The following is a 27,792-nucleotide window of genomic DNA, read 5'->3' on the forward strand; positions in this document are numbered from 1 at the left end:
GCCAGATTATCGTATTCACCACACTGGATTTATCATTTTTAAGCCTCAAACTCTCGTACCTGCACAAATAACGAAAGGATATTAAAGTTAGCGTTAAAACTGTTATTTATTGATGTTTGTTTTCTTTGTTTTTGCTGTAGATATCAGAAACTACGGAAATGGAATATGGTGTGTACGATAATTTGGCAACGCTGCTGATACTTTCTTGGGTGGCCGTACAAGACGAACGAAAACCTTTACTGGCATCGTTCATCTCTCAGCATCACAATTCTCACTGACCACTTGTACTACGTGATGGGAGGCCGTTCTGTCTCTTAGTGTCCTCTGGTCCTTCTCTTACTGGTAGTTGTAATACGATAAATAGTTCACCCTCGAAGTGTAGACGTAAAGGTATAAATAAAGATTATATTTTGATTAATTATGAAGAGAACAATAATTAGGGAACGCAGGTATCTGTGTGTCAATGGAAGGGAAGGTCTAAGGGCGGAGGGATTGAATGGAAATTTTTCAAATCTTTCAGCATAATGTCATCCTAATTCTACTGGAGAGCTCGCGGGGAGACACCTGTATTTTAGTATCAATTTCAAGAGTACTCTTTGTCAGAAAAATAACGACCGTCTGATCAAGCCGTAAGGTTTACAACATAGATTTGTTGCACAGGCAGCCATGTATCCAAAAGGTAGTTTTAAAAAATCACGTCTCTTAAAATATGTTGTGTTAAGAACTGATACGATATACAGAGCTTGATAATTATAATTGACGCGGACTTATGATGCAGCGGATGATCCAACTTCTTCACGCTGCCGAATCAAGTCAATTTCCGAGCTATTCTCCAAGACAGGAAATAATTTGTCATTCTGTTCACTCTCCTCTAAGACCAACTCACATTATCAATATATTCACATCTAAACTTGCAATGTACTTCATTAAGTATATATAGGGGGCCTTTTTTTTATATTTTTGTTGGAAACCCAGTCATTTATCGCAAGTTTCACCGTACTCAAACACCGGTTCACTGTAATCCTCAAGGAATCCACAACAAAACCTAACATCATTATATCAAGCGTGATGTGCTGCAGGGCAGACATTACAGGAAATTTAGATTTGTGATGTGTAGATGACATGCCTCGGAGCCTTGCACACCGAGCCGTGGGAATAAGAAGAGTTTGGGGCTGAGTTGGCAATAATGTTAGCACTGCTACGACCAAGGATCTGTGATAACCAAATAAAGGTATGACATCCCTCTTGGTGTGAGTGTACTCTTCCTTACCCGTCCCGTGAGAGGTGCACCTTCAACACACCATCTCTCATAACCACCAATAGCAGCACCATCATCGCTATAAACACTATCATGTTTTGTCGGGAACACCGGCAGTTTTATGGCCTTCCTGATGACTTTATTCCTTGCACCTGTGCTCCGAGACCGTAGTGTGGCTGCATATTATGAGGTAAATACTTTCCTCACGTCACAAGCAGAGTAATGGCCTAGAAAAAGGGATAGTGGGAACCCCGCCTTACACAACATATGGAAGGTCAGTCAACACCATGTAATTTCAAAAGTCATCAAACGTAGAATACTTTTCACGCTTTTCACGATTTGAATGAAGCAATTTCCTCGATCAAACTGTTCCATACAACTAAAGTTGTCAGCAGTGGTGGGCACGGTTCCGCTAACCGCTATTATAATTAGCGGAGCAGGCTATTTCATTAGCTGATATTAGCGTTTACGCTAACTTTGGAAACAATTAGCGGATCATTTAGCTTCCGCTAAATATAGTTCCTCCTCCGCTAACTTTTAAGTCAACTAAGTACAGCACCGGCTGAGCCACATGGCGCAATAATTCCAGGGCTTCTACTTTTGGGTGAATTACGCCTTAGGGTAATGCTTCTTCCATTTCCAACTCTTTGAACTCAGGATCTAATAACAAGAATTCGATATTTTCCACCTGACAAGAAATAAACAAAATAATAAAAATAAGTGTCAGTTATGGAATAAAGTAAAAAGTGCATAAAATTGCGGGCAATCTTGAGTAAAATATACAGATTTAAGATAAACTGGAGGCTTCATTCCGTTTTCTGATCCCAGTGATAGTTTTGCCCTGAAACTGAAACACCTTCCATGAAAACCTGCTGGGCCTAGGAAATAGTCATAATGAGAGCTGCTGATATGTTGAAATATATGGACCGTAGAATAGTTCTCCGGCATCTTATTTTCTTACAATCACGAAGGTTGACAGTCACTGGGGTAAGGTAAATTAATAATCACTCAGGTTCTTCTGGAATGTCTTAGGGTTTTTTCTTTCACCATATCCCATCAATAAAAAGTATAAGATAAGGCTTTTCCTTGCCCTTATTTCCTCCTGAGTGATAAAACTAGTGGTATTTATATATAGGACTCCTACGGAACAGGTCAAAAGAAGAAGAAGAAGAAGAGGCTGGGATGAATTTTCCGGCACCATAAAAAAAATTTTTCACATCTATTATGATTCATCAAGTACATTAACTCGTTTTAGTTATGCAGCAGTGTTCAGAAAACCAATACACAAAATACACAGAGTTTATACAGTCCCTCCCTGGCCGTGACGTCACCCAAACAAACACAGGTGGCGGGCAGGTGAACTTGTGGACCACCCCGCCGAGGACGTGGCGTGAATATTACTGACACTGATTACCCGTGAAGGAGACGAGGAGTGCACGGCAGGGTAAGTGTGAGGGCAGACCAGGGTGTGTCGCCTGTGGTAGTGGGAGGGAACCTGGAGCTGCCCTGTGTAGGCCACTCGGCTTCTTGCAGTCTCCCTATGTTCTTGTGTTCTTATGTTATATTCTTATGCCAGGGGGGGTGACACGGGGGCCTGCCAGGGGGGGTGACACGGGTGCCTGCCAGGGGGGGATGACACGGGTGCCTGCCAGGGGGGGTGACACGGGGGCCTGCCAGGGGGGGTGACACGGGGGCCTGCCAGGGGGGGTGACACGGGTGCCTGCCAGGGGGGGTGACACGGGGGCCTGCCATGGGGGATGACACGGGTGCCTGCAATGGGGGGGGGGGGGGGGTGTTGAGTTTCAAGTCCACCGTAGACACTCATTTATCTGACGTGCTTTATGGCTTTCAAGGCTGAACACAAGTACACTGGGTAAATATGGAGAGTCACTACGCGCCTCCAGTGTTGCCCCCGCGAGAATAATAGCCTCTCCAAGGTCTCACATTCTGTTGTAGTACTCTAGTTTTACCGGCGCATCGTACATGTTGGGGGGGGGGGGGGCGGTGCAGGGGTGGTGCTCAGGAGGGGGGTCGAAGGGGCGAAGCTACCCCCCCCTGTTAGTAGTTAGGTAATGCAAAGTTCGGTTGGAGTAGTTTAAATATGCTCCTCCACTCAAAAAAAACTATTTCCCACGGGTCCCCCAAGATCGTTAGGGAAAGGGGATTAGGCCTTTTTTACTTTTATTTTAAGTACTTAGGCCTTCATATTATGGTTGAGGGACATGTATTTCGTCCCTTAACTATAATATGGAGGCGTAATATCGTACTTCGGAGGCGCGGAGTCAATCTCCACAATTACCTTACACTGCTTCCGGCACATCCTTCCAGCCCATATAGTCACATGTAGCTCTCCCAATATGAAATTTTTATTATGTGATGTTTTGCATAGTTATTGAATTGTAGATCATTGCAATGAATTATTACATAGTGTCATAGAAAACATTTCCAACTTCATATGTTACGTCTCATGTTGGATGAATCCAGATCACACCCACCCTAGTGGAAGCCCTGTACCACCTTTATATTCCACAGTATGGCTGAGACATCTAAAGGACAAAAAGCTGCAATGCTGGAGGAAGAACAGAAGGCATCTTCTGGCACCTCTCGCAACACCTCTGGGCCTCAGAATCTCACCCTCAACACTCACAAAGCTGGCATGCAAGGTGACTCATTGTGCCATAGCAAAACACTGACTTGTGGGAGAGAGAATATTGTTACTGGCATCACATCACCCAGGGAAAACAAATTTTCACTCTCAAACCTCCCTCAGGGCTTGACACAGAGAGGATCAATGAAGTCATTAAGCGTGCGTCTGAGGGTTCACGTTTCTACCAACACAAACAGAAGCACCAACAGCAGCTCAATGAGAAACTGGAACAGATGAAGAAGGAGGCAACATCCTTCACTGAGGAGCAGATAAGAAGGGCCACAAAGCAGGTAGTTGCATGTCTGAGTCTGCTTGGGGTGACTCGTTGTCTGGGCTGTCACGCTTACTGCTTACAACAAAGTTTCCTCACCTTTTGAAAGAAGTAATATTCCATTCACAGGTATTTGAAAGCATACAAATATGTAGTATCAATATATCAACAGCAAGAAATAGAAACTTACCATATCTAATAAGGAAGCATATCATACCAGTTATGTGTTAGAGATCATAGTAGCACCCTTAACATGTATTACACAAGACAAAAGTGCTATCAAGAGTGTTCTGATGGCAGATGGATCAGTTGGTGAGGGAGCTCGAGGCAGAGAGGGACCTGAGCCACACCATTGTGCACGTTGACATGGACATGTTCTACGCTGCCGTGGAGATGCGGGACAACCCAGCGCTGAGGTGTGGAGTAGCTGTGTTTCCTCCTCCTCCTCTGCTTTTTTGGCATCAGGCTCTCTGTTAACTCCTTTTCTATATTATTTTGTCACCTATCCCCATCATTCATTATCATCCCATAAGGCTAAAACACAGGGATCAGATTAGACAATATAAATAGGTCTTAAGCACACACACACACACACACACACACACACACACACACACACACACACACACACACACACAGAGTAATATATCTCGGTGTACTGGCTCGGAAATTAAATTTGTATAATATTTCTGCTAAACCACCAGAGACAAGCCAATGGCCGTGGGCAGTACGGGCATGCTCAGCACCAGCAACTATGCTGCCCGCAAGTTTGGGGTTCGGGCTGCCATGCCAGGCTTCATCGGCAAGAAGCTGTGCCCAGAGCTTATCATCGTACCCCCAAACTTTGACAAGTACAAGGCTGTGAGCAAAGTGGTTCGGGAGGTTTTCTCTGAGTACGACCCAGGCTTCAGCCCCATGTCACTGGACGAGGCATACCTTGACATCACAGAGTATCTCCAAAAAAACTCCTCCCTCTATATAGAGGAGGAAGATGGTGAGATCAACGGGTATTTCCCTTGTGCCTTACACCACATTCGACTTTGGACCCGTGTACTTAAGGATTGAGACTAAAATGGATAGCTGCCTTTATATTCTTTTGGTCATATTAATTTTTGCTGATGTTTTTTTATTACTTAAGCAGCTTCATCAACTCTCCTTGAGATTCTCAGGAAATGTGATAAAATGATGGCCTTGCTGCCTTCAGCTGTGTCATGTGTTACAGAAAGTTTTGACAGCAGTGTTTGACCTTTTGGCTTTAAAAAGATGCCAGTCCATTTTGAATGCCACTCAATCATTGTTCCCAGTATGTATCCCATTTTGAATTCCTCTCCTGCTCCCTCCACAGGTGACAACCATGAGAAGTTGGCTCAGGCAGTGGTGAATGAAATGAGACGTAAGATAGAGGAAAGGACTCAGCTCACAGCAAGTGCAGGTGAGTGCCATGACCGGATGGTAGACTCAGGATGGAAAAGTAATTGTCATGTTGTTTTCCATTTCATTTTTTTGTGTAAAATTCTTGGATGACTAAATGTTACAGCCACACTGTTGAATCAGTGTAGCCCCTGGGTAGCAAATTACAACTTTGAACACTAGTGAAGAGACCTGTAGATGACCAGCTAGGTGCAGGTTTGCTTGATACTCTCATCCAGTAGAACAGCCCACAAAGGAGGATGAGCAGCTGGGTGGCTGACTGCCCAGGCCAGGATTCAAACTTAGGGCCTCATATTCATAGCTAGGCATGCTAACCACTTCACCATGGAGGTGTACTGGTTCACTGATGAGGAAGAGATGGGAAGAAGGATGCCAGTCCTGATGTCAGAGAGTTCTTGAGATCAGTATCAGAACAGTAAATAAATAGATGGCTAGAAATTTAACTAATAACAAAATTCTTCACTTCAATGCAGGTATTGCCGCCAACACGAGGCTCGCCAAGGTGTGCAGTGACCTCAACAAGCCCAATGGCCAGTACTACCTGCCGCCAGACAAGGAACGTGTCCTTGAGTTTGTCTCCACTTTGTCCATCCGTAAGGTTAGTGCAGTGGTGAAGCAAATATGATAAATTCTTTCTCAAGAGCCAACTGGCCTCTTTTAAATCCCCTTATATCCTTGCTATCTTTTTATTTCCCATCTGGTAAAATAGGAGTTATGAAGCACTGTGCATCTTTTTCAGGTTTCTGGTATTGGTAATGTGACTGAGCAGCAACTCCAGGCACTGGACATTACACAGTGCAGCCAACTCATGGAAAAACGAGGGCTCCTCAGGCTCCTCTTCTCAGAAACCAATCACTACTACTTCCTCAGCATAGCTCTGGGTTTGGGCCACTCTACTCTCTCTGCATGGACTGAAAAAGACAGAAAATCCATCAGCACAGAAACCACCTTCAAGGGAACCTCCGACAGAGCAACCCTCTTCAAGCTGACTGCAGATCTGTGTCACGAGTTAGCAGATGAGATGCAGCAGAAAGACATTGTAGGAAAGGTGTTGACACTCAAGCTGAAAACAACTGACTTTCAAATCAGAACCCGAGCCCAAACCTTGAGTGAGGCCACTCGCTGCGCTGAGGTGATGGCTGCTGGCATCAAACGGCTCCTCCAGCATGAAATGAATGCAGCACCAACAGATCAGCCTCTCTCCCTAAGACTTCTGGGGGTGCGGATGTCCTCCTTGACCACCTCCTCTGAAGCTGGTCAAAGACGGCAAGCCACACTCACCCAGATGTTCTCTCAATCTGCTCAACCCAAGGCAGCCACTCCTCAGAATAACCAGGAACCTCGCCAGTCTCATAAAAGAGCGACTGAGGGAAATATTGAGTCCCAGTCAGAAAATAATGTTGATATCAATGCATCAGTGAAAGAGGAAAAGACAAACAAAGAAAAAGGAAAAGTTACTTCACTAGAACAGTTTCTTTCAAAGTCTAAAGCAGCAAAAGCATCAACAACAAGGACAGAAGTGTACGAGTGTTCAGTGTGTGAGGAGCTTGTAAATGTGGAGAGTTTGGAGGAGTTCAACAAGCACCTGGACACTTGCCTCGAGATTCACACGTCCCCAGTACCCAAAAGCTCTCACACAGACCATGACCAGAGTGATAACAGAAGTAAACCTGATATTGACCACTCAGATTGTGAAGTAATTAGTGATGTTGAAACTCAGAATGATGTTTGTCATCTGGAAAGTCAGAGAAACACCCAAGACCCATCCACTTCAAGCCTAAAGCAGGTTTTGTTGTGTCCTGTTTGTGAAAAGTGTCATTTCAGCGATATGTTGTCCCTCAATAACCACATTGATGAGTGCCTCAACAAAAGTGCCATTAGTGAACTCCTGCAGGAAGGCAACAGTCAGCATCAGGAGGCCCTCACCTCCAGGGTCTCAAAGGCAGATGCAACCAAGCAGCAGCAACAGACAAGCAGGAAAAGGAAAGGGAATGCTGAGTCTCAGGCGCACAAGAAGACTAAAGGAGGATTCAATACCCTGGATAGATATTTCCGTTCTTGATGCCAAGGTATATGTATTGCCATTATTATGTTAATTATATTACATTCATATCTTTGTATACTGAAAATGAGTTTAACTGATGGCAATGTAAAAGCTAATATATACTCAGACACAGTTTGTTCCCTTCAGTTCCCAGTCCATATGTGGCAGAATATATCCTGCAGAGTTCTAACCAGCAGGGATTTTGGTAAGTAGTCAAATACTTTGTATCAAGACGTGATTGAAGTGTAGATTCTAGATGTGTTTGTGTGTGTGTGCATGTGTACGTAGAAAGATATATAAATATAGAGAGAGATATGCATATATATTTATAGGTATCCCTTGGTTTACAATTGGGTTACGTTTTTGGAAAAGTGATTGTGAAGTGAAGCAATCGTATTATGAACTTGAGGGCTAATGCAATCAGTAGGGTTGTGTCCCTGAACTTGCATATTAAGTGCTCTGTATTCAAGTCATTGCCAAATCGAGTATGAACACATTATCTTTACATTTGCATAAAGAAATACTTGAAATGACATGAATAAAGACTAAAATAGAAATTAAAGTCAAATTACTATACCTTGTTACTGGTGTGTGTCCGCTGAGGCTAAGGAACATCATGGGCTGATCGCAAGAGCAGGCCAAATAGATCGTAAATAGAGCAAAGACATTTAACTTTCAACCATAAAACAGACCATCGTAAAGCAGGGGATCCCACAGCCAGTCCTCAAATAACAGTTTTGTTTGAGGTATAGTGTTGATGAGAAAAAATAATTGTAAAATAAAGATCCAAAATGAATAGAATAATCAAACTGAAATACTTCTTACTCTACTAGCTAACCACTTGCTTGTAGTTATGTTCCAGTTTTCATTACCAGTTTTATTCATTATCCTAATTTTACAGTAAGAAACTTGCATTATACTACAACCATTTTTCAAGACTGTGGGTGTTGTCACATTAGACTAAAGAATGCAGAAATTGCCAAATCTGTAAGGCTTACATTTTTTACCTATTAATAACTTTTAAATGAATCTATACTTTGTGCTATCTGATTCTTTAAAAGCCTGTATGGTTTATGCAAATGATTCGCTTCTTAACGATAAAAAGTGACTATAAATTTGTGATGGGGGAACCGAGCACTGTCTGCAAACCGAGTAATAGTTTTGATTACTCTTCAGAACAGAGTAAACCAAGTACGGAATGATTACGTTGCTCCCAGGCGACAGGCAGACAGCACATTGTACAGGGAGGGGTGGCTGGGCGGAGGGAAGGTGGCAGTCTTATCACCAGGAGGCTAGAGGGTGGGGGAGGGGTCAAAGGATTGCCAGAGATGCGAAGTGTTCAACTTCGTCTGAGAACAGATGTCTGACATTACATGTGAAATTCAAACAATATTAAAGTAAATGTGTGTGAGTTTATCAGTGGATGAGGGCTTTAATAAGGGTAGTGGTAAGGGAACCGGTAGGACACGTAGTAAGGGGCTTAAGTTTATAAATGGATGAAGGGCTTTAATAAGGGTGATGTTAATAGGGTTCTGGTGGTAAAAGAGATGTAGCAATGGGTTTAAGTTGGATGAGTTGAACAGGCTTGGCAGTCATGTGAGTGCCAACACTGTAGGCACATTCAGGAAGTTAAATAAGTTCATGGATAGTAAGGTTAGGTGGGGTTAGGTTCACAAGATCAGCTGCCTTGTAAAGGCCTACCGGCCTCTTGCAGACTCCCTATTTATATATATATATATATATGTTCTTATATATATGTTATATATATATATATATATATATATATATATATATATATATATATATATATATATATATATATATATATATATATATATATATATATATATATATGCATACATCAGTAATCCACAATACTTGGTAATAGCTCTTTTGAAAGTCTTAACACTCCACAAAATATCAAGGAAACTTGGAATATTTAAGAAAACAAAATAAATGATGTAACATCAATGTTACGTAAATGATGATCGTCACTGGCGTCCTGCCGCGCCACAACAGGCGACGGTCAGTCAGCCACCACCACCACGACCTTCAAACCCTACGCGGCCACCCATCAGGAGCCTCGTAGTGCCAGAAGCCTAGGTATATGTGCTTTATTTAGGCCAAGACGTGAAAATGATAATAATATAATAATCAATCATTCAATGGAGGCATACGCCGGGGGATGCATCTCCTCGCCCACCCTACGACGCCAAGCCCGTGCATGGGTCCCTCCGGGCAAGTCTCCATGCAGGCCCTCGTATCATCTTGAGTACCTACTGGCAAAATCTGTCGACTTGCTCAATTCACGAACTCTGCGGGCGCCTCCTTGGCTTCCTCCACTCAGGATTCTCTCTCTCTCTCTCTCTCTCTCTCTCTCTCTCTCTCTCTCTCTCTCTCTCTCTCTCTCTCTCGTAGGCGCCTCTATTTTTAGCTCACGATAGGGTCTTAGGGCTATATTCGTAAACATTTAGTCACCCAAACACACACACACACATGACAAGGCTTTCGGAGATGTTTTGGGCCTTTTCAGGGGGTAGTTTCATAGCCCCTGGTAGTAAGTAGTCTGACCCTTCTGTACCGCGAACGTGAAAAAAAGACTCATTAGAACCCGATGAACCTCCTCTCAGGCCCTTGGAAATAATTGATGTGAGAGGCGGGATCAAGCATCTGTCTGCAGGGTCATATTCTTTACACTTCGGCGCCCTTGCAAGCACACATATTTGACGGCTTTCGTAGGAGTTTTGGGCATTTCCAGGGGTAGTTTCATGACCCTGGTGGTAGTGTGACCCTTCTTCTGTACCATGAGCCTAAAAAACACTCAGGAGGACTTGACTGATATGCTTTTTTAGCCTCTAGAAGTAGGTGATGTGAGGGGCGTGAGCGACCTGAGGATACGGACCTTCAGACGCTTTCGCTTCCCACATCAACAATTTCCAAAGGCCGAAAAGGGGATCAATCGAGGTCTAATGAGTGTTATCTTACATTCATGGCACAAAAGAATGATCAAACTACCACCAGGGTCATAAAACTACCCATGGAAATGCTCACAACTCCTACGAAAGCCTTGTCAAAATTATTAGTCTGCCTGGGTGCCGTAAGTTTGAAAGAATGATCAAACTACCACCAGAGTCATAAAACTACCCCTGGAAATGCCCACAACTCCTACGAAAGCCTTATCAAATGTGTGTGCTTGGGTGCCGTAAGTTTGAAAGAAAGATCAAACTACCACCAGGGTCATAAAACTACCCCTGGAAATGCCCACAACTCCTACGAAAGCCTTGTCAAATGTATGTGCCTGAGCGCCGTAAAGTTTGAGAATGCGGGCCTATATTAAGTAAGCCTAGTGGGAGTTCACCTGACCAGGAGGGCGGAACCTCATTAGTGACACCGGACGGTCTGACAAGCAGGTGCATTCCACTGGCAAAATACACAGAACTGGAAAGAAAAGGAAATTAAAACCATGTCAGTAATGTCTCGTAAGGTAGATCACTAGTTTGGGGACTCCGCCTTTTTTTCTTTTTTTTTCTTTTTTTTTCAGTTTTTAGGGGGAGCGTATTCCATTTTTTGTTTGTTAGTTTGTTTGTTTAGCCCGTAGTCTCTCTCTCTCTCTCTCTCTCTCTCTCTCTCTCTCTCTCTCTCTCTCTCTCTCTCTCTCTCTCTCTCTCGCCTTCACCGTTAGTAAATAAATAAAGGTCTAAGGTGTTATTTTTAGGGTGTTTGTTTCCAAGTCCGGCTTTGTTTAGTTTTCAGTACATCATTTCTTTCCTCTTCTTTATTTGCTTCCATATTCGGTTATCCAGTTTTCTTTTATGTTGTTTTATGATTTCTTTTACATATATATTTTTTGAATCTAATTTCCCACATTCACGTAATTTCTTTTTCTTCTTCTTCTTCTTCTTCTTATTATTATTATTATTATTATTATTATTATTATTATTATACACCACCTTCACCATCTTCGTCGTCTACTTCTTTTCTTTTTCTTTTCTTCTTCACTTTCATCATCTTTTATCTCTTACTTCTTTTCTCTTCCATTTCCTTTCTTCTTCTTCTTCTTCTTTTTCTTCTTCCTAGAACCGGTGATCGCTTCTTGTAGTTGCGGTTGACTTTATTTTCTTTCCTTTATTTATTTATTTAGTTATTCTATTTATTTAGTTAGTTAGATTTTTAAGTACACAAACTCCGAGCAGTGACATGAGCCTGACCGCTACGTACGCTTCTTGTAACCACAGACGCCAATAAAAATGTTGTACAGTAAGACATATAAATAGATAAGAGAACTGGGAGAGGACGAGCAAAAATGTCTCAATGAAATAGTAATCCAGGCAAATAAATAGTTCGGTAAAAAATTCAGTAGGCTAATGTATGATGGTAAGGCTTAATCATACAAAATTGGAATTAAAAGGATATGTGGTTCGTTTAAAAAAGTATTCTAATGTCACTCTTGACGACTTCCAACAAACATGTTTTTCCCGATGATAAAACGGACGCGTTATCTGATTGTACTGGGCTTTCCCGTTTATTTCGGCGAAGTCAGGTCAGGTCAGGCAGGTCAAGGAGAGGCTGTGCGCGAGGCCGCTGTCAGTCTCTGCGGCGCTGTGGCTGTGGCTTCGTGTGCACCGGAGCGTGGAAGTCATGGGCGGGGCGGGCTGTGGCGTGCTGACGGCGGCGCTGCTGGGTGTTCTCGCTCTGGGCATCCCCTGCGCTGAGGCCCTCTTCGTGGCTAGCCAGTCGCTCATTAGACAGGTCAATATACACTAGGGATCTCATTGGTCAGCTGATCCAGTCACTCATCCATAAAATAATCATTATAAGAAAGGCTTTTCAGAGGGTCGCATTCCCGCAAAGGCACGCGGTAGTAATTCGTGCATGGGGTAGGCTGTTAATAAGTGTGTCTCAGAACGCCTCTTATGCTGTATTGTGCTCGTCTTCAAACGCTCGGTGGTGTTGGGAAAGGGACAAGACAAAGATTAACAGTTCAATTTAGCGAGCTTACAACTTCGTCTCGTGTATAGCTACAGATATAGGTGATAAAACTTAGTTGATGGACCATTTGTTTCTGTTTTACATTTCTTGGATTTATATTATGGGTTAGGTCGTTAGGAGTTCTTTGTGACGTGAGCAGTACAGGAAACCTTCAAGTGGAGCATCGACCTCTTGGACCATAGCTCTCCAAAATAGTATACGTCACTATAGTTTATTTATAGGTCACCGCCTCTTCACAAATAGGTAGCTACATTACGAAACACTAGATAGAAGGGAGGCTTCAAAATGGGTCGTGAGATAAATGCTTAAAATGTATATGGGGTTTAGTAACAAGTTTGATGACGCTGCTTACCTCCGCCCCCCCAACACACACACACACACACACACACACACACACTATCCATTTATCTATCTAACGTTGTCCCTCGTATTCTCACATAACCACCAAAGAGAGTGTTATATATAGATTAAAATCACCACGTCTCTCTTTCCCCCTCCCCCCCCTCTCGCCCTCAAGGTCATCCTGCGAGACATGACGTCCGCCGAACTCCACCACTACTTCGGCAACGCCACCAACCCCGTCTTCCACCTCGTGCGGCCTCGATTCGTCCCCCTCAACGCCAGCGACGACGCCCCCCGGAGAGTCAAGCTGACCGTCAGGTGAGAGAGAGAGAAGGTAGTGGCAGAATGTGAGGCTTTAGTCTGTCTACTGTATCCATGACCCAGCATTTTCAGCTCTACTGTTTCTTTTTTTTTTTCTTCTTTCCAACACCATTAACGTTACTTAACCTGTAGTAATTTTTCCACCAAACGCCATTTTACTGCAGAAGAGAAAAAAAAAAAGATAGTCCTATACAGAGAAACGAAGATGCCAATAAAAGAATGGTCCAATCTAGTTCCAACCTCAGCCATGTCTCGTCAGTCTCCCGTCATCGCGTTACCATATCATCACTTTCCCGCCGCCAGTTCTGCCGGCTTCCACCTTGATGCCGTGTTGGCCTCGTCGGATGGGCTCCTGGCGGCGCATCTGATCTCCGAGGGCTTGACGGTGGACGGCGAGACGGTGAACCTGCAGCAGCTCCTGTGTCACTACCGCGCCACCAACGCCACGCACGTCGTCAGCGCCAACAACTGCGACGGCGACGGAGTGGTGAGGAGAGCTCTTGAGGGTGGAAGGGGGGGGAGGGACGCTTGGTTTTTGAGTTGCATTGTCAGATCGTGATCAAGTGCTTTAGTTTCGCTTCACACGCGCGGTTTTACGCTTCACGGCATAGACAGTTTCGCGGTGCGGCAGTGTCAAGAGGGGATGTCTCACGAGCGACTTTTCATCGTACGGTTCTCATGGCGTGGACGCACGTGGTGAAGTTTAATTGATATAATTTACATCCCCAGCTTGTTTGTTTAAGTTAAAGACATTCATACGCACATTCATGCACACAACACTATTTCAAGCAGAAACATAGCGGAAAAGCTTTTTGTAACTGCATAATTTAATAGCATTCAGTTAAATATAAGAAAGTTCTTTGAAAATTTAATTCTCTCTCCCTTTCGAATTAGAGGATAACTCTTAGGTGAGACCACTGTTCATTTCGCTGTGTACACACACACACACACACACACACACACACACAGACGTTTTCGATTGTTTTCCAATCACCAGGCTGAAACATACCTTAATGCTACTCAAAGGGCAAACCGCCGGATGGTCAAAACCAAGTTTAAATGAATTTATGAATCTTTAGAGTTTAGAACGTGGGTAAAATGGTTGTCTGCCACACGGCATAGAATCCATAAGGATGAATTCCCTTCATGATGATTTTATAATCGCTTGTACAGGAGATAGCCATTAGGTAAAAGTATTTTTAACTTATCATTATAATAAAAATGATAATAATAATAATAATAATAAGTATGATAATAATAATTAATAATTAATAATAATAATAATAATAATAATAATAATAATAATAATAATAGTAAAAATAGTGATGATAATAATAGTAATAATAATGATAATAACAATGATAAAAATATTAATAATAATAATAACAATAACAATAATAATGATAATAGTAATAAGGATAATAATAATAATAATAATAATAATTATAGTTTTACTTCACTCTGAGGTATATTTTGGACAATAAACTCTCAGAGATAGGTAACATAGAGAACATCATCCACATACTTTGACTCATAGGAAATGTTTAAAGCTTAGATGGTACAGAAGATAAGTAAATCTGAACGTTGAGGTAACTAACCGTGTATGTGTTTTTCGTTCTTTTGTACTTCGAATATCAGATCACATTTGTAAGTATTTGTCAATAAACTAACTGACTAACTGTGTGTGTGTGTGTGTGTGTGTGTCAACAGGACGGCATCATCGTGACCCCTGACACTATAGGCAGCCTCCACCCGCTTCCCCCCCGCCTGCTGCCTCCTCTCTGGCCCCTCCTGCCCTGCTCCTACTCCAGTCCTGCCCCCGTAAGTGTGTATACTGCTATCACTGTAATCCTGCCCATGTAAGTGTGTAAGTGTATGTATAAGTAAGTACGTATAAGTGTGTAAGGATGTGTGTAAGTAAGTGTGTTTGCCCCTATACTATAATGGTAATCCTGCCCCCGTGAGTGTGTACTACTATACCAATTGTAATGATGATGGCAGTCAAAATCAAACTGAGATACAGACTTGCAAAATCCTCCTATAAATCAGTTTTGTTCATTTTCCTAGATCCTAAAATGCATTACTCTGAAAATTCTTAATCCTTCTATCATTGCACTACTTCATCACATGCATGGAGAATTGTATTATTGCAGTATGGTTAATGCGAACGTAAAAATTTTTAAGCCTTTTAACCGGTCCGCTGTGATTAGAATAGATTTGGCTTTCACTGTTAGCCTGGTAACATATAATCCCAGGCCTTTCTCTGCCTCTGTGGTGGATAGTGGAGTGTTTCCCATGTGGCATTGGTTTGCTGGATATCCCCTCCCAAGGTGCATGACTTTACATATTTCTCCATTGAATTTCTAGCAGCCACTTTTTGATCCATTCCTGTAATTTGGTAATGGCTTCTTGTAGGAAATCCACAGTCAAGGGTTAACCTGCACTCTCCTGTCCTATTCTCCTGTCGGTTGCATCTAAAGCATTTCCCACACCTTCAGGAGGGAACGTACGGCTTGCACATCCTGCACCTCAGACCCAAGAGCATACCAGGGGAGGGGAGGAACAGGACCAGGAGGGAGGCAACGGCAGGTCACGGCGAGGATGAGGATGCTGAAGAGGAACATTTGAGTGTCTGTGGGGTGACATGTGAGTAGTGATGATTTTTTTTATTGTTACCTTCATCTACAGTAGTTTGGCGTGTGTGTGTGGGTGTTGGTGTGATGATATAGGACGGCAGAGAAGGGGTGTAAGGGACAAAGTTAATATCTTTCTAGTTTACACCGGGAGAGACAGACTTGTTGCCTTGTATTTGATGTACCAAGGGTTGCTTTTCCCTTGCACCTTATATCTTGTTTTTCCGAGGATGTTTACCCCAGTTATGCGCCTTCTTCTTTGGAACCCGGATATATTCTTTTTAAGGAAAGAGAGACAAATCCAGAAGGGTAATTACTGTTGTTTTGATCACTATATTTACACCTGTTGCTATTATTTTTGTTACCGCCACTGCCACTACTGTTCCTACCTTGCAGCCGAGCATGACGTGAGGGGTGTTGCCTTCAGGAGGCCTCCAAGATTCCGTGACCTGAGAGAACTGACTGGTGACCTTGACCTCCAGGTGTGTGTGTGTGTGTGTGTGTGTGTGTGCTTTATATCTTCTATACTCTTCCCAGCCAACACACTCCCCACCTTTTTTTTTTTCATTATAATCTCCTCTTGTTTACCTTTTTCTCCCTTCCTCCCTCAGGCTACTGGTGCAAGCAGGGGCCCGGTGGGTGGAGGGCCATCACCACCACTGATGCAGGATGGCCATTTGGAGGACCACAACCACACCATCACTGCAGAGCCTGTGTCAGCGGTGCTCCGTCGGACTGTCGAACTTGCAGTGTTCTGTGACAAATCCATGTACCAGGACCTGCCCCTCAAGCTCAACTCACGAAAGAAGTCACAGCTCATCAATTATGCCCTCACAATTATCAATGCTGTGAGTCTCCTAGTTTTTATGGGTGCTATGTTTAATTTCCCATCTGAAGATCTATAGTGACAATCTGTTGGCTGGATGTCACAGTGGCAGGAGTTATGGTTCCCTGTAACTCCTTTACTATTAATTAGACTGTCAAGCCTTTACCTTGAAACCACACCCAGTCTGTCTCCATGTCTCCCTAAGGGGTTTAACTGCTGGGGGCTTTTAAAATTTAAATGAATTATTCTATTTCCCTGCTCTGAGGCTCTCCACCACAGATCGTTTCCTTCATTCCTACTTACCTACTCCCTCTGTATGGATGAAATGGGACTACTATGAGTTTTGGCTCCTTGCTCATCACTCATGAGTCTCTGAATGTCCTCCAGGACTTTACAGAACACCTCATTTTCATTTGTCACCCACTTGCTTCCTCCCCGCAGGTGCAAGGAATCTACCACCAGGATGAGCTTCAGGGTTACGTGGTGGACCTAAGTGTGGTGAAGCTGGATGTCCTCACAAGCAACACCAGGGATTCCCCGAACCCAAGTGGCGGGGACATTGGTGCCTACCTCAACGACTTCTGTGCCTGGCAGATGAGAAACAACCCGTCTGGTGACTCAAACCCTCAGCACTGGGACCACGCACTCATGCTCTCCGGGTAAGACATTTTCTCCGAAGAATAAGAATACTACATAATGCTGATCTCATTTTGAATTCAAGGATCTTTTTGAAAACCACAAACTGAGGTCTTGCATTGATTTTGCAGGAACTATTTTGCCAAAAACTGATTAATTTATAAACACAACAAATTTATTATTAAAATATAGAGTGAGAAAGTTAATTACCTTAGAAAGTGGATATGATTTCCAGCTGAGAAATTAGAAAAGTTGTCGTAGATCTAAGTGTTTGGGTTGGTGTGGCTAAACCATCGATCGTTACAATGTTAAATCTCTTACCTCTTACATCCGTCTCTTACCTACAACCATTATCTGTCACTTTTCTTTGCCGTGTCCTGGGTGTGACATGCAGGCTGGACCTACACTCCTCAGGCAACCCTTCAGTCATTGGCCTGGCCTGGGTGGGGGGTATGTGCAGCCCCAAAACATCCTGCACCATGAATGAGGGGCGGGACTTTTCCTCTGTGTACGTCGTGGCTCATGAAATGGGACATAAGTGAGTACTGTGAATTTGTTTCCTTCCTAAATCCTCTTGTAACATCTGCCCAACCCTTGAAGTTTATTATGCCTTTTAAGATACCTAAGTGTCATAAATGATCATAAGCTGCCTCCTCATAATTTCCTAAAGAATGGAACTGCCTATATAGAGTTAAAAATCATTGTACAAACAGTTGTTATTTTTTATTTAAAGTTATTGTGTTTTTTATTGTAGCTGCTGCATTATTTACTTGTTCAGTTCAAATAATTTTCGCATCACTCGGTCAATTGTAATGCTCTCGTTTGTTGTGGTTTATTTTCTCCTGCATATTCTGGCACCACATGACCACCACCATGACTGCATACCCACCCAATCAATCCCTGTGTGTGTATTCCTCTACAGCTTTGGCATGAACCACGATGGCCAGGGGAGCGCTGCGGGCTGTAGCAGCTCAAACTACATCATGTCCCCATCAGTGGGTCCTGGGAAGACCACATGGTCCACTTGCTCCACCCAGGTCATCCACAACTTCCTTCGGTGGGTCGCCTTTCTTTCCTTCTCTTTGTGCCCCACTTGTCAGAGGTCAAAGTCAAGGTAGAAATAAAAGATTATCTGCCATTATGGAGATCAAACAATACCCAACTCACCATTTCTGTGCCACCAAACAATACACAATACATCATTTCTGTGCCACCAAACAATACCCAACTCACCATTTCTGTGCCACCAAACAATACACAATACATCATTTCTGTGCCACCAAACAATACCCAACTCACCATTTCTGTGCCACCAAAGAATACACAATACATCATTTCTGTGCCACCAAACAATACCCAACTCACCATTTCTTTGCCACCAAACAATACACAATACATCATTTCTGTGCCACCAAACAATACACAATACATAAACAATACCCAACTCACCATTTCTGTGCCACCAAACAATACACAATACATCATTTCTGTGCCACCAAACAATACCCAACTCACCATTTCTTTGCCACCAAACAATACAGAATCCACCATATCTCTGCCACCAAGCAATGAACAGTTTTGACCACATAACGATGAAACAAACAACAACGATAAGCACATTAACTTTTTGCAGGGGATCCTCGTGTCTGGAAGACGGAGCCGCAGCCTTGGGAGCTGTGGAGGCTCAAGACACCGGCAGGGAAGGACGTACCATGAAGGACAAACAGCAGGGTCAGTTCTCTTTTCACCCCTGGCACTGTTCATGTTATCTATTTACTCAACCTGCTTTTAGAATTTTTTATCTGCTCATCTTATTGTCTTGTCTTATTTCATCTGAGCCGCTTTCACTCTAGCTCATCTGCATTCCTTCAAAGGGACATACGTAGCAAAGTTCTCGCACTGATCATGAGCTTAAGCGGATGATGGAGACGTCAGAGGTTCTTGGTCACACACATGATAGTAGTAGTATCACCCTAAAAATGTAAATGTAAATGATGAGGACACAACTTTGAACCAATAAAATGTTGCTCTCTAATCATAATATCTTCCCCAGATGCATCCCTGAAACGCCACTATAAGCCCCAGGAGATACAGTTGGATTCCGTGCTCAGAAAAACTCCCGGCTTTTCGTTTCCCCTGCAGGAGCAATGCAAGGCCATATTTGGACGTGACTACCATCCAGCTCTAACCAAGGATGTATGTTTTTTTGTGTGTCTGCATATTTCTTATTATTGTGAAGCATTATCAGACCTCTCATTTTATCTCTTAACTTCCTGCAACATTCTTCACTTCACTTTGGGTTGTTATTTTTCACTGACTTGCTCCTCATTCCTTGTTTATGGAAGGAAGGGCTCGTCTCTTTCCATACTGATCAATGGGAAAACCTGCCAACCAGTTTGTTGCCTTTGAGAAAATGAAACATATTCTATAATTTTGCAATTTTATACAAACATACTGATTCAAAAGTTGGAAAGCTTTTCATTATCTTTAACTTTTTTTCACTTTATTTGGGGTTTTATTTACTCCTCACCTTGCCTCTGCAAGATATATAAGTCACCAGGTATGATGATGTACCAGTTTTAGATGATCTTTCTCCTTCAGTATCTATTTATAATACTAAGGAAAGAATGACCCAAATTATTATGTATGATTTGACATGATAAAGGCACAAGTTCTTCTCCCACAGGACCTCTGTAAATACCTCTACTGCACAAATGGTGTGGTGACCCGGCCAGCCCACCCAGCCCTCGAAGGCTCCTTTTGCGGCTCTCACAGGGTTTGCATCGCTGGGAAGTGTAAGCCCGAGGAGGAGCTCGTCAACCTCATAGGATACAACACTCCTGCTACTGATGCACCTCCCAGTGAGCCTCTGACCACTTCACCCTCAAGTAAGTACTTAAAGATATCCATAAGTTTTATTCCTGTTCTACAGGGATCATGTTTATTTTACTAATTATCTGTTTCCTATTTCAGCAAGAATAACTCATGTAGCCTCACTTTATGTTTTGGGGGTGGCCAGAGTGATGCAGATGTGTTGCCCACCCAACCCTATTCTGATGAGATCAGAAAGGTTGTAGTAAGGGTGAGAGATGGAAAGGTGTCTGGTGTTTGTAACAGTACAGAGCTTCTCAAGGCCTTTGGGTTGCTTGTAGTCATGCCTCCCATATAGTAATCTGGCCCTGGGACGATGCTTGGAGGCAGGCTCACAGCGGCCCTAATGAGCTTGAAAATAGTCTTGCCTGTCACCCAGATATCTTGAGCCACACATATCACAAAACCACCTCCCACAAACTGAGTCAAGGCACAAGCTTCCTCTTCATTAGTAATCTTACAGTGTCCCGTGGTGCTGCCCCAAAGTAGAGTTGGCAAGGTCCAAGAATAACTTAAATGGCATGGACAACAGTGACAATCGAGTGGTCAGCAGTACATCAGGTCGAATAGACAGCTCAGTGAGCACTGAAGGTCCCTCACAGTCTCCTTCCTTCATAGCTGTCTGATCAACCACCAAACATCCTTGAAGTGGTGGCTACACAAGTGGAGAGTAGGCTAGACTCACTTTTGAGTGTAGATTTTTCTTTAGTTTTTTATATGTAGATTTCTTTTACAGGCACTGTATATATGATTAGGTAAATAGTTTTATTACATATCCTTTTATATTTGTTATTCTATATTCTGTCCACATAATGATAGAATCAATGTAGTTACCAAGCACTTAAAGGTACAATATCTCAGTCTTATGTGTCATTCCATAAGTAAATTGGTGGATGTCTTATTTTTATTGAACACAGGTATGGAAGATACCACCTTGCAGTCAACAACACCTTCTACCAACACCTTGCCTACAACCACCATCACTTCTTTAGTGCCATGTATAGAAAACTCATCAGCAGCAGATACAGCAGTGCCCTGGAAGCCTTGCATCAATGACTCTTCAGCAGAAGTTCCAGACTCCTGTGATTGCATCCCTAAGATCACCCCTCCTGCAGACATTGCCAGCATACCAAAGGAAATTTGCCCGTTCTTAGCTCCAGTGTACCATGAGGTGTTTGAGTGCAGTTCTGAGTGCCCTCTGTTTGATCTGCACCTTGACCTCACCTCCGGCAACCTGACACAGATACTGATTGGATCAAACCTTTTGAGTGATTTGTCTCAGTCCTGTATGTTTGATCACTACAGTGTAATCAGAGGCCCAGGCAGAGACACAATGGTTGGTTCTATTCCCCGCATGTCCCATCTGGACTCAAAAGTTTGTAAAGGGCTCCCTCATTTCCTTCATCAATCCCTTGGCTGTCCATATGTAGGAAGTGAGAACCAAGAACAAGATTGCATCCCTCGAAACATAGTAGTGAAGACAGCAAGCAAGAGCCTTACTTACACACAGTCACAAGGAAACACAGAGGTACACCGAAGCATCCTGTGGAAAGGCACGCATTATTCTCTTAGGACTGAGAGTGATGCTGGTCACCAAGACTCAACAAACAGTCACATCTTTACAATACACACTGGAGTTGAGAGCCTCACCATTAACTGTAACTTGGAGGCGACATTCCCGGATGTGCTGCAAAACGTGCCACGTGATGTGTGTCCCTTCATTGCCCCAGTTCTTCATGGCTTGTTTAATTGCTTGGAAGAAGACCATTGTACAGATTATGCTGTCATCATTGATCTGCAGGAGCACAACATCACCAAGGTTCCCCTGCTGAATGATTTGCAAAGACATGACTCCTGTGTGGCCTGTGCTCATGAAAGGAAAGACATAGAGGCAGTTCTGTCTGAGATAATACAGGCTGTCATCCCTATTTTATCTCAGTCCACCTTCTTCTGCAAGCTACTGCCAGGCTCACTGTCATTATTTATCCCCAGCTGTCTCTCAGCTCCTGTTTTGGAGGCCATCTCGGAGGATACGTGTCCTCCCACCGCTGTTGTGGTGGAAACTGACTCTGCTGCCTTCACCTACTCCTTGGACACAAAACGGAGTAGTACCGACCTTCCCCAGTTAAAGTGGCATGGAAGGCTATTCAGTTTATATGCCATCTCCACTGACAAGGATCCTTTGAGTACGTTAAGGGAAAAATATTCACTAAATGCCAGAAACTCAGTCACTAGAAAGTATGACCACAGAGAGATGGAAATAGTGTCTCGTCAAAGAAATAACCTCAACTCCGTGAAGTCTTCCAGTCCAGCAGGAGGCAGCCACCACCACCACCACACTACTGCAGTGCACCTTGCTGATGGCCCTCTTGTGGAGTACATTGGACAGAGTGACAAGTTTCTTCCCCTTAATGCACCCATGGTAAGCAATAAAAATAATTACTAGCATTAAGATTTGCACATAATACAATCTTCAGAAGTGTCAGAGGAAATGATCAAGGAACTTCACAGCGAGAGTCTGAAAGTAGGTCTGAAGATGATTATGAAGAAAACAAAGCTAATGGTTACTACAGATTACTCTTAAAAATGAGAGTGGCATTTAAGTAGCATTTAATTACAGTAATGAAGAAATGTTAAGGAAATATAATTGTGTTTGTGATTCAATCCAGACTTGAGCTGTGATAGTTGCCACACTGGAACACATAAGGAAACTAAGAGAGTATTCAAAGGACTGCAATAAGATTAGTGCCTTGCCTAGGTCAGCCATCATATGAAGAGGTTGGATACTCTGAAACAGATGGAAGACAGGAGAGAAGGAGGAGTACTTGATTATTATGTTTAAATCAGATTAGAGAAGATGGACAGGGATGACTTTATTAGAGACAATGGAAGAACGCAAAGTCATGAGTATGAGAATAGGAGGTACATAAACAATATTAAGAAGTTTAATTTTCCATACAGAAGTACATATGTAATCTAATGAGCAGTTAGTGGGGAGGGTGTCTAGGTGTGTCCTTTGGTTTATTTTTCCAAAACTGAGTTGAATTTTTGTTTCTTTGATTTCATTACTGGGCACTGGGAGGTAACTTGCATCTTTCCAAGGGGCATTATAACCTATATTGATATGTTTTGGAATACTGATTTTTTTGTAAAGCAGGTAGTGTGGGAGACTGGTGAGTCCCAGTGAAGTATTGTGCACTGGTTGAAGGGGTTAGAAGAGGCCTCACCATTGGTTTCCCAGTGCATGAAAGTTAATCAGAAAAGTCTGTTAATGTCTAAAAAGACTTTCCTTCCCCTGTGGTGGTGGCACAGGCAATGCCCCGCACCAAGGTAGGGGAGTGCAGTGTGACATGTGGCCAAGGGGTGCGCACCGTGGAACAGGAGTGTGTTGACGTTCTGACTGAAGAGTTGATGGACAACGATGCATGTCAAGGCTATGCAGTACCCAAGCCTGAGATGGAGTCTTGTGTGTTGCCAGACTGCCTTCCTCCACAGTGAGTATTGGCAGCCGCTTGCAACTCATAGAATTTTGGCAGAATTATAGAGAAATTCAAACTGAAGATCCTAGTGTCTTTGTGTGTTATTCATTCTCTAGCCTGAAGTAAAAGCCACCAAAGTAAAGGCAGTCAAAATAGCCATTACCTAAGTATATCAAGTACTAAGGATATCAAGCTGGAGGTGGAGGTCAAGTTTGTATTTTTATTGATATATGATGGAAGCTCACCCCAGGTTCCAACATCAGTGAAAACAGAGGCTCATATTAGTTGTTTATCTTTACTCTAGTTTCAGTCCTTGCATCTCATTCAGGATGTGTCATCAGAGAAAACTGTGGTTGCTTTGAACCCTACCAGATGGAAGATAGGGGAGTGGGGTGAATGTCAGCAGTGCGGAACTGGAGTGCAGTTTCGGCAAGTCCAGTGCATCATCCCCGCATCAGAACCTGAAGCTGGAGAACATGCAGGCATTGGGGTGGAGACGAGGGAACTAATGACAAGTCCTGTGCTGGTGGTGGAGGACCTGCAGTGTGGAGGCGAGCAGCCCCCAAGTGTACAGACCTGCCACAAGGTCTGTCCAGCAGGTAAGCACTCAGCATTTTTACCAGTCATATTTCTACCATCCTTCAACCTGTGACTGTTTGTTATCAAGAACCCCTTCCAGCTTACTCCATGTCTGTGTCTCAGTGCCATCATAAAGTGGCATAACTTGCTCTAGACAACCCATTTATGTTCTTGAAACACACGTTGCACACCAAAAACACCATTCTTTTAAGATTCAATTTAAAAATTATCAAAACTTGCTACAAATGAAAAGTTCCTCAACCAATGTTGGGACCTAAAATGTCCCCGCATATTTGACACCTTAGCTTTAACATTATCGTCCATCCCATGTGTTTCTATGTACTGACGGCCTGCTCTCCGCCTTCCACAGAAGCTGCCATAGCTGAAGAAGATAACATACAGATTTCAAAGGACTTTGACTACTGAAGAGGAGGCTCACTCATAACTCAGAAGGGTTAGTTACTATTTTGGCTTTGATCTAGGTCTAGATAAACCAGTCTTGTTCAGAAAGTAAGGAGAGATTTTTTTTTTCTGCCAATAAAAGATATTCTTTGAGTAATTATCCTTGACAATAAATAGGTAGATGCAGATACAGGTATCCTCCACTTTACAATTCAGTAATGTTCTTGGAAAAGCATTCATGAACGGAAAATGATCATATAATGAACTTGAGGTCAAACAGATTGTAAAAGCAAGCCAGATGGATAGGAAAGCTAACTGATTCAAAGGTAACCAAACAATGATAATCATAAGAGCAAAATATTGTAAAATTAACCCTTACAGAGCAGGCGAGAGAGACCTGTAGATACTTAACCCCTGACTGACGGGTGACACAGATTCATGTGTCTGTGGAACAACGGGTGGCACTTGTGTGCATGCAGAGGTTTCCCGCCTGACAACCAAACAGAGTTGCTTACAACCACAGCCATAATAATATATATATATATATATATATATATATATATATATATATATATATATATATATATATATATATATATATATATATATAATATTTCTCAAACTTTATTGCTTAATCCTATCAGTTAGCCAGGCCTTATTCGTTTCAGTTACCTATCTGCTAGTTTATTTACTTTTTCCTTAATTCTATCTTAAGTATGTTAGGATTAGGTTCTACTCTTCTGGCTCTATCTGTTGCATTACATTTTTATAGTAATAATAATAAAAGGTGACACAGTGTTGTAAATCAGGTTCACCTTGGCAGACTCTTGGAGTAGGTTGGGTGGCTGGGTTTGTATCTCCAGCTGGATTTTTTGAATAATTTTATTTTATTTGAATCCCTTTCCTTCCTACCAAGGCAAGTATGCAACTAACCTAATTTAGTAAGAAACAGCTATATAGTGTATAGGTCAATACTGATCACTTCACAACACCTTTCAGGAACCTGGCATTTAGAGGGAGGAGGCAAGAACCTCCACTTCATGGAAATGGAGATCATCCAGCTGTTATGTTCCTTGATTGTTCAAATCTTCTTGGAATCTAATTTGATTCATAGACTGCTTGGGCACTCCCTCAGACATGAGGTAAATATTTTGGGGGAGGGAGAAGGAGGGAGGGACAAATAAGAGGAAGTCTTTTACATGTCTATGTGGCAATGTAGTAGGTACATATGTTAATGTATGTATGAACAATGAAAATATTTCAAATACTCAGCAATTTTTTTCTTAACATCTGTAACACTTGTAAGTCATAACTTACAATATAATCTAGATAATTTTGGAAGAGTATTTACAGAAACTAAAAAGAATAAATAGATGAATGAGTTACAGTAATAGATAAACCAATTGCCATGACTAGTACAACTTGCCACTGACAGTGTTATTGAGCAAAACTTCTCAGAACGCCAACGATCATGTCTCTTGAGTCACCATTGCACTGCACTTGGTATTGTTTTGTTAAACCCACTCACTTTTTAAAGTAACGTACTTTCAACATATAGGATTTATCACTGAATGTAATAATATATCAGGTTTGTTTATATTACTTATATGATTCTATCATTTCAACTCTGTGGTCTAATTCTTATCATCAAAATGGAACATAGTTGCCCTTGTTCAGTTACATTTCAGAAAGTATTATTTTCACAAGATTGTTACTTCTACATCTGTCAACTGTAGTAAAAATTAATTAGGATGACCAGTTTGTTTCAAGACAGTACAATGACTAATTACTAGTTATTTTCACAACCTCTTAATTCTTAGGCTGGACATGGTGTGCAGGTGTCCAGTGTGGGTGAGTTCGAGAGTAAGGAGGATTTGTAGGGTAGTCTCCACTGGTGTCAATGTACTCCCGAACCGTTTGTGCTGAGTCACACATCTCCCATATCTCTCTCGCTTCACGAATGTCCCGCAAGTTTCCCGTCCGCACATCTCTCATCTCCTTCACCTCGTGTGGCTTCTGGTCTTTTTTGTCTTTGGCATCCCGCATATGTTCCACCCAGCCTCCTGAGGCGGCCCCTCCTGGTGTAGGGAGGTGGTGATGGTGATGGTGGTGATCCCTCATATCCATCTCGCTGGGCTCCCTCTTCTCTACACCCTCTGGCGCCCACTCTGACATGGCGCCCCGTGGCTCCTCGTACTGGGAGGTGTGCCGTGTGCTATCACGTCTCTTCCTTTCATATGGAGCCCTGGTGTGGAGCCGCCCATTGTACACCCCGGCTGTTATGTTTTTTTTTTTTTTTTCCAATTGATAAATCTTAGGCATGGTACGTCACGAAAGTAAGCTGGGACGTATACGTGTAAACTAATTGGCATTCTTAGACCCATAATTACGCCATGTATGAAAATAAAAGAAATAAAACTATGGGTAAAGAATCAAACTGAAAAATCTAAGTGAATCTAAAAATGAACCTGAATCACGAGACACGAGACCGAGGAGTCGAATCTCTGCGAGCCTCCCGTGGACAGCAGTGCGGCTCTGAGGCTGTGGTGGCCATGTTAATTGACTCGTGTTTAATGCTGTACTTCCTCTACTGGTGGCTTCCATGACTAGACCACAGGCGGGGACATCGAATTAATTAAGTAGTGTGCGCGGTGGGAAAGACTGAGGTGCTGGCGTGATGTGACAAACAGGAGAACACTATAAACGACTCCACCAAAACCAAGGACATGCTACCCCCAGACAATTTACAGTTTCACCCAACCAACGATTTTCTCACATGTTTCATCTTTTTCTGGTGATAGATGTATAGAGAATTGCATGATTTTGTACCTCATTTCCTACCCCTTATAACGGCCATACTCGCAAACATATCGGCGCCCAAGGACACACATTTGACAAGGCCTTAATAATTTACATGGTGGGTAGTTTTATGCCCATTGTGATGGTTTGATAAAGCTTCTTGACCATGAACCTGAAGAAAAACATCCATGAGAACCGGATTAATCTACAAATTATTATTAGACCTTGAAGAAGTTAGTTGATGGAGGATTATTACAACTCGCA

At 42.7% G+C, this 27,792-nt stretch overlaps 2 protein-coding genes across 3 annotated transcripts; both read left to right on the forward strand.

Moving 5' to 3' along the window:
* Positions 1-2,554: 2,554 nt before the first annotated feature.
* On the forward strand, positions 2,555-8,867 carry LOC126998778 (DNA polymerase kappa-like). Its single transcript, XM_050860808.1, has 8 exons — positions 2,555-2,702; positions 3,791-3,921; positions 4,029-4,195; positions 4,477-4,592; positions 4,881-5,170; positions 5,522-5,608; positions 6,081-6,205; positions 6,347-8,867. The coding sequence occupies exons 2-8, from the start codon at positions 3,792-3,794 to the stop codon at positions 7,667-7,669; spliced, it is 2,238 nt and encodes a 745-aa protein (XP_050716765.1). The 5' UTR covers positions 2,555-2,702; position 3,791; the 3' UTR covers positions 7,670-8,867.
* On the forward strand, positions 7,590-26,987 carry LOC126998777 (uncharacterized). 2 transcript variants are annotated; one of them, XM_050860805.1, is made up of 19 exons: positions 7,590-7,676; positions 7,799-7,856; positions 13,158-13,300; positions 13,607-13,790; positions 15,014-15,124; positions 15,802-15,949; positions 16,333-16,418; positions 16,548-16,784; positions 17,204-17,421; positions 17,793-17,936; positions 18,321-18,455; positions 19,032-19,129; positions 19,452-19,594; positions 20,085-20,286; positions 21,187-22,691; positions 23,582-23,763; positions 24,121-24,347; positions 24,698-24,781; positions 25,729-26,987. In XM_050860805.1, exons 3-18 carry the CDS (start codon positions 13,173-13,175, stop codon positions 24,751-24,753), a joined length of 3,804 nt encoding a protein of 1,267 aa, XP_050716762.1. In that variant the 5' UTR covers positions 7,590-7,676; positions 7,799-7,856; positions 13,158-13,172; the 3' UTR covers positions 24,754-24,781; positions 25,729-26,987. The 2 variants fall into 2 exon arrangements, with proteins under 2 accessions (XP_050716762.1, XP_050716763.1); XM_050860806.1 differs by lacking the exons at positions 7,590-7,676; positions 24,698-24,781; positions 25,729-26,987 and having other exon boundaries at positions 7,797-7,856; positions 24,077-24,211.
* Positions 26,988-27,792: the final 805 nt, after the last annotated feature.

Source organism: Eriocheir sinensis, chromosome 15 (genome assembly GCF_024679095.1).
Source record: "Eriocheir sinensis breed Jianghai 21 chromosome 15, ASM2467909v1, whole genome shotgun sequence".
NCBI lineage: Eukaryota > Metazoa > Arthropoda > Malacostraca > Decapoda > Varunidae > Eriocheir > Eriocheir sinensis.

Coding starts and splice junctions, on each gene's coding strand:
- LOC126998778 (XM_050860808.1), top strand. CDS start 3,792: ATGGCTGAGACATCTAAAGGACAAAAAGCTGCAATGCTGGAGGAAGAA. Junction 5,609..6,080: donor TCAGCTCACAGCAAGTGCAG/GTGAGTGCCATG, acceptor ACTTCAATGCAG/GTATTGCCGCCAACACGAGG. Junction 6,206..6,346: donor CCACTTTGTCCATCCGTAAG/GTTAGTGCAGTG, acceptor CATCTTTTTCAG/GTTTCTGGTATTGGTAATGT.
- LOC126998777 (XM_050860805.1), top strand. CDS start 13,173: ATGACGTCCGCCGAACTCCACCACTACTTCGGCAACGCCACCAACCCC. Junction 17,937..18,320: donor GCTCATGAAATGGGACATAA/GTGAGTACTGTG, acceptor ATTCCTCTACAG/CTTTGGCATGAACCACGATG. Junction 24,348..24,697: donor CCACAAGGTCTGTCCAGCAG/GTAAGCACTCAG, acceptor CGCCTTCCACAG/AAGCTGCCATAGCTGAAGAA.